This window comes from Primulina huaijiensis, chromosome 2 (genome assembly GCF_012295235.1).
Source record: "Primulina huaijiensis isolate GDHJ02 chromosome 2, ASM1229523v2, whole genome shotgun sequence".
NCBI classification, from domain to species: domain Eukaryota; kingdom Viridiplantae; phylum Streptophyta; class Magnoliopsida; order Lamiales; family Gesneriaceae; genus Primulina; species Primulina huaijiensis.
In genome coordinates this window covers 21,932,594-21,938,498 of record NC_133307.1, presented here as the reverse complement: position 1 = coordinate 21,938,498, position 5,905 = coordinate 21,932,594, and the positions used below count along the sequence as shown (strand labels likewise).

The 5,905-nt window shown below is 30.8% G+C and overlaps 2 protein-coding genes across 5 annotated transcripts; one reads left to right on the top strand and one right to left on the bottom strand.

Annotated features, from left to right (window-relative positions):
- The first annotated feature begins 420 nt into the window (after positions 1–420).
- LOC140959970 (hydrophobic protein LTI6B-like) lies at positions 421–1,809 on the top strand. 3 transcript variants are annotated; one of them, XM_073418068.1, is made up of 3 exons: positions 421–596; positions 718–797; positions 1,636–1,809. In XM_073418068.1, the coding sequence occupies exons 1-3, from the start codon at positions 516–518 to the stop codon at positions 1,637–1,639; spliced, it is 165 nt and encodes a 54-aa protein (XP_073274169.1). In that variant the 5' UTR covers positions 421–515; the 3' UTR covers positions 1,640–1,809. The 3 variants fall into 3 exon arrangements, with proteins under 3 accessions (XP_073274169.1, XP_073274162.1, XP_073274153.1); XM_073418061.1 differs by having other exon boundaries at positions 718–818; XM_073418052.1 differs by having other exon boundaries at positions 423–596; positions 718–812; positions 1,635–1,809.
- Positions 1,810–2,370: 561 nt separating this feature from the next.
- LOC140959955 (cucurbitadienol 11-hydroxylase-like) lies at positions 2,371–5,259 on the bottom strand. 2 transcript variants are annotated; one of them, XM_073418034.1, is made up of 8 exons: positions 4,848–5,258; positions 4,437–4,746; positions 4,204–4,344; positions 3,869–4,117; positions 3,622–3,790; positions 3,406–3,512; positions 2,886–3,013; positions 2,371–2,594 (listed from the first exon to the last, which is right to left on the bottom strand). In XM_073418034.1, the coding sequence occupies exons 1-8, from the start codon at positions 5,093–5,095 to the stop codon at positions 2,501–2,503; spliced, it is 1,446 nt and encodes a 481-aa protein (XP_073274135.1). In that variant the 5' UTR covers positions 5,096–5,258; the 3' UTR covers positions 2,371–2,500. The 2 variants fall into 2 exon arrangements, with proteins under 2 accessions (XP_073274135.1, XP_073274142.1); XM_073418041.1 differs by lacking the exon at positions 2,886–3,013 and having other exon boundaries at positions 2,429–2,594; positions 4,848–5,259.
- Between the last annotated feature and the right edge of the window lie 646 nt (positions 5,260–5,905).

The following is a 5,905-nucleotide window of genomic DNA, read 5'->3' as shown; positions in this document are numbered from 1 at the left end:
GCAGGAGAGATAATACTCATCGAGTCGTTGTAGCGTCTCATTGATCGTTGAAGAACTATAAGTTTTGTTTAGATTGATAGATTTTAAATTTATGAATTTCAAATATATTTTAATTGATTTAAAAAATAAAATCATAAACTTCAAATCCACGTATCATATATTTTTAAGTATTTCATGTTAATACGATATATTTCAGATCCATCAAATAATGATCTAATTTAAAATTTATTTTATTTTATATTATTGATCTACTAGTTTTTGATAAACAATAAAATTTGATTTTAAAAAAAAATGCATAATGTGTATTTGGTCCGTTCTAGTAAAGTTGCCTTATCCATACAACGCATAGAAAAGGCAGCCAACCGCCATTAAACACGTACGTTCCTGCCTGAATTTCCCGGTCTATAAATCTGTAAGCCCCCCTTCCCCACTACAACTACTCCTTCGTCTGACTACGTTTCTGTAATATTTCTCTGAGATAAAAGTTAAAAAGTACCCAAAAAAAGAAGAAGAAAATGGGCACAGCAAATTGCGTTGATATTATTTTGGCAATTCTTTTGCCTCCTCTCGGAGTTTTCCTCAAGTTTGGCTGCGGGGTTTGAATCTTTTCTTTTTCTTTTTTAATTTTTTTTTACTATTTTTGCATGATAAAAAATTAATAATTATGCATAAATTAAATAGGATCCTAACATATATGATTCTTGAATTTTATTGCAGCATGAGTTCTGGATTTGTCTGCTGCTGACAATCTTGGGTTACATCCCTGGAATTATCTATGCCATCTACGTCATCACTAAGTAGTGATTCTTCATTGGTACGTATTCTTCTTCTCGGTTATTTTAATTTTATTAATAATTCGATTTAAGTGTATTTATGAAGCTTTGATTAATTAATTTATTATATATGGAAAATTTTATTTAAGTTTATGTGAAATTTAGAAGATATCGAGGTACTTGGTGTTGATTTAGAGCAATTCTACGTCAAAAACATAACCTACGAGTTCATTTGCCATATTTTTTATTTTTATTTAATAAAATATTTCAGGGAGATTTTTTTGATTTCCTCTTTATGTTATAAAACGGGGTTGAAGAAAATTTATGAAATGATTTAATATTTTTTTCCTATCTAAAATCACCTGTTTTTCCAAGTATTTAAAAAATCTGGCAAAGTTTTATCAGACAACAGAAAACTACAAAATATGTCAAGAAATGTGTCATAAAACTATAAAATGCACGACTTCTAATTTATAGACAACAGAAACAAATGTTAAAAAATAAAACAAAAATAAATTATATCATATTAAAAAAATTTAAAACACAAAATTATCAAATCAAATTAAATAAAAGACATTTTAAAAATATATTATTTGCGTGAATATCTAGTGTATTGTATAGAATAAAATACTCTTAAATGCCTGAAATTCGCGTTTTATTTCATTTGTTTATGAAATAACATAACCTTTATATTTTAAAAATGTTAAATTCACAAAATAAAACAAATATATTATATAATCTACAACAATTTTCAAAATCACATTTTTCCAAAACACAAAAAAAATATATCGATATTTATTTTAATTTCTCCTTCCTTTATATTAATTAATCTTTCTTTTTTTGTTTCCTTCAATTTTGGCAGGTGATAATCGGAAGAATTCTTGAAGTTTATTCCCAGTTATGCTTTAATTGATTCCTTCAGTGGTTGTTTCTTGCTTTTTTAGTTTGAATGGATGTAATTAATAATTGCGATTATATTTCATTTAATGATTCTGTTTTACTATAAAATAATATTTATTATAATATTTAATTTAAAGCCTGTTTGATTAGCATATTTCTCTCTCCTTTTTAACATTGCATCTCTTTAGAAAAATCAAGAATTTGGATACTTTTTTTTTTTTTACCAATTAGTTTTTTTTAATTATTTATTCAAAAAAAATTGTCTTTTTTATTGAAAGGACAATTAAAATGCTTGGATTATTATTATTTGATGTGTCTTCGGATACAAATTTTCTTTTACTGATAGCAAAGTTGTGAGTATGTCTCTTGTGAGACGGTCACACGAATCTTTATTTTTGAGTTGGGTCAACTTTACCGATATTCACAATAAAAAATAATGCTTTTTCATGGATGACTCAAATAAGATATATGTCTCACAAAATACAATCCGTGGGACGGTTTCACACAAGTTTTTGCCTAAAAAGGTGGTTGGGTGATTATCAAATTTTGTCGGCATTAATACTCTTTATTATCGATATAAACTATATTATAATATTTAACATATATATTTTCCAAGTGAAATGTGGGCCACCAAGTAAATTTAAATACACAAATTTATTTATTATTATTATAATAATAAATGGGTAAAAATAAAAAGAAAAGAAGAAGAGAAATTATGAGTATGCATCGGAAATGCTTATTTGCCCATCAAACAAGATACAATGAAATTTTAAAGTACGACTACAAACATAACACATTAATTGCTTATTTTATCAAGAATTGTTTGATCAGTTCTTGTTCTTTACGATTTTGTAGTGAAATCCATCTGGGAATCGGATGATCGGCGACCTCACGATTTTACCTCCTTTTACCATAGTCCATCTACAAAATAAGTATAATTTATGGCATGAATGTGCTGACATCGCAAATATTTTAAACAAAAAATTAGTATTATTACGATCAGTAGCGGAGCTAGAATAACGAGATTAGAAAGACACTGATTATGATTAATCATTCCTAACTTTTAGCACTTTAAATTTGTCATTTCAAAGTTGTACCCTCTAATTTTGAATTTTATAAATTTAAATTTGGTATTGTAAAATGTAAATAATTAATTGTGCATTTATTATAATTTTAAATTGAGAGAGAGAGAGAGAGTGATTAATGAATTACCTATATTTTGTGACCAAGACATGTAAAAATGTCGCTATCAGGACTCTGCTATATTCCGCACCCGCACATTGCTTCATACCCGACCCGAACGGCATGAAACATTTTGATACAACACTCGGTTGAATTTCCTGTTAGATAAATGCTTCAAGGTCAATACGGTCATTTCGTCCATTTTTTTTTTAGAAATTTATATCAATTTTTATTAAAATATAGAGAAATCCACTCTTGGAAAATTACTCTCAATATTAAAAATTTAATAAGATACATTTATTATGATAGAAATTATATAAACGATTAAAATTAACATAGATAAATGGAATTATATCGATTAATTATGTACACTTCGTTTAAATCTTTGTGTTATTCTAAAAAGTGAAATATTTTTACTGTAATTGGCATTTTAGAATATTTTTTAAAACTGAATAAAACTCTACTTATATTTCTATTCAACAAAATAATTTATTTTTATTTATCAAAAAATATATATGTATAGATATTTTATTTTATATTAATTTAATACCTTCCATCTCCAAGGATTGAATTTAAGTGGATCCTCGAATTGCCTAGCGTTGAGATGAAGACCAGCCGTGGCTATCATAATCACCCATCCTTTCGGGATTGTGTATCCTGCAAAAGATTAAGAATTATAACTATTTACAAACATATAAACATAATATTTGTGAAAAGTAAAAATAAATATTCTAAATAAAAAACATAATTGTGAATATAACAATACCATTGACTGGGATATCTTTCAAGGCTCGACGAAAAAATCCAGGGGCTATGTTTCCAAGCCTTAGCACTTCATTGATTACTTGAAGTGTGAAGCTCATCGATTTGTATTCGTTCCATGTTAGATTTGACTCTGAATTCTCTCTTTTCTTGAGTATATTCTCGTGTTCGGCCTGTAATCATGTCACAAATATAAGCCCATAATGTTGAATACTTTGTTCCAAATGTTGTAAAAAATGTTATCTACTCACAATTAATTCCTCCAGCACCAATGGGTTTTCCTCCAGCAACTTGAAAGCTAATGCCAATGTGGTGGAGATCGAATCGGAGGTGACGAATAACAGTCCGAACATTAGTTGAACGATGAAGTCTTCGTTCAAGAACGATTCAGTGTTCTTGTCGTCGATGATATGGTCGAGAAGATCTCCGTGGCTCCTTTCGGATTCCGCAAGCCTCTTGGTTACTACATCCCTCATCATTTCTCTAACTTTCTTGTGTATCTGGTAAGTTTTTCAATTTTCAAGGATCAGTAAAAATAGTTTCTTGAAAAATATTTAACATAATTTGATGAATGATGTTTCTTTACCTTCAAACATTTATGATGTGCGGTGCCTGGGATATTGATAGGAAAAGACATTAGGCCCTCAACCAAGTCCCTGAACATATCACTTATCTTATCTGGTGCATCGCCGCTAAATATTTGTTTTGCAGCAAAATCAATAGCCATCTGTCATACACGGAGATTGATTTCTTGATCATTTCGTGTCGTCGTAAAATAGTGTAATGATCGATCAAAAGTTGTGTTGAGTAAGGATTTACCGTGACGGATTCACTTTTAACTTCAACAGATTCCCAACTTGACCAAGTGGAGAGGATTTTCTGGACCATAGCATGCATCTGAGGGAGGAGTTTTCCTCTCAAGGCCTCGATGCCAAAGTGGTTCAGCGTCAAGTTTCTGGTGTATTTTCTTGAAGATTGACTTGCCTGGTCGAAAACTTCGGCGAAAGTGTCCATGGACCATGTGTCAACTAATTTCCCATCTTGTCTGAGTAGAAAATGGTTGAATTCCGGGTCTGCAGTAATTATCACAGGTCGTCCCGCTACGTTGGTTCGAAAAATAGGGCCATATCTAAGACAGAACACAGTTCATCTCAAATATTTTAACGTTCAACTATAACTTAATTAAGCTGGACAAATATTTTATATGGCTAAGAAACAAATGTGACACACCTTTTCATTCTATTTTTAATGAATGGAGGGAGATCTAAAGAGGCACTTGGGATGACCAATTGGATGGTTTCTCCAATGAGAGGCAGGCCCATAGAACCGGGCGGGAGAACTCCATTGCATTTAGGACTCCTCCATCTGTAAATCCAGTGAGTAACATAAAGGGCAACCAGTGTTCCAACAAAGCAAGCAACATATGACAAATCCAATGGCACTTCTCTTATGTACGAGGAAAATATAAATGTTTCCATTGTGACGAGGACTATATGTTAAAAAAATATTGTAAGAGTATAAGAGATGTTTTGGGAACTTTGTGTGATGAAATTGTTCTTAAAATATGTGTAATATATAGGGAGAACGGCTAAGAAAGTCAATTATGTTGAAGATGCTAACTAGGAATAAGTTATGCCTTATTTTGGACACTCTAGTGTTGAGAATACATGTTTTGGTTTATAAAAAGCCTCGTTGTCTAACATTTAGGAAAAAGACAGCCGAGAGGATATCACAGATGTTAAAGTTCAATTAATCTCGTAAGGCCAATTTATCGCCAAGTTGAACACTATAGATCCGTTTAAATCATTGGATTATGTACATAATATGTACGAGTCTCGCATAAATTTTATATGAGATCCATATCGTTGAGTTAAGCTTGTACGAATGAGAATATTACTTGGATGAGTAACATTCTGAAAAGTTCTAGTGTGTCAAGCTGTTAAAGTTGTGTCGCTTGATCTTGTTGGATAGGTTGACAGTAAAAAGCGACACCAGATCTTAACGAGAAATACTGTCACTGTTGGGGACAAGATCGACGGTAGGGAAAAGGTAAGACTGGTATCTAAGGATATGAGACAACATCAACAGACGAACACACACTTTCCTAGAATCATGGGCGTGACAGTCAAGTCCATTAGCACTCAAGTAGATGCACTCTACGCTGGTACGAGTATAAGAAAATAAAGTTGTCTCTGGACTAAAAATTATACATATTAACCTAATAGTAAGCTTTTGATCCTAACACGTATAATTAGTGGATAATCTTATATCATATATAAAGAATCTAC

Coding starts and splice junctions, on each gene's coding strand:
- LOC140959970 (XM_073418068.1), top strand. CDS start 516: ATGGGCACAGCAAATTGCGTTGATATTATTTTGGCAATTCTTTTGCCT. Junction 597..717: donor TCCTCAAGTTTGGCTGCGGG/GTTTGAATCTTT, acceptor ATTTTATTGCAG/CATGAGTTCTGGATTTGTCT.
- LOC140959955 (XM_073418034.1), bottom strand. CDS start 5,095: ATGGAAACATTTATATTTTCCTCGTACATAAGAGAAGTGCCATTGGAT. Junction 4,345..4,436: donor TTAAAAGTGAATCCGTCACG/GTAAATCCTTAC, acceptor CGTGTATGACAG/ATGGCTATTGATTTTGCTGC. Junction 3,014..3,405: donor TCAATCCTTGGAGATGGAAG/GTATTAAATTAA, acceptor TTTATCTAACAG/GAAATTCAACCGAGTGTTGT.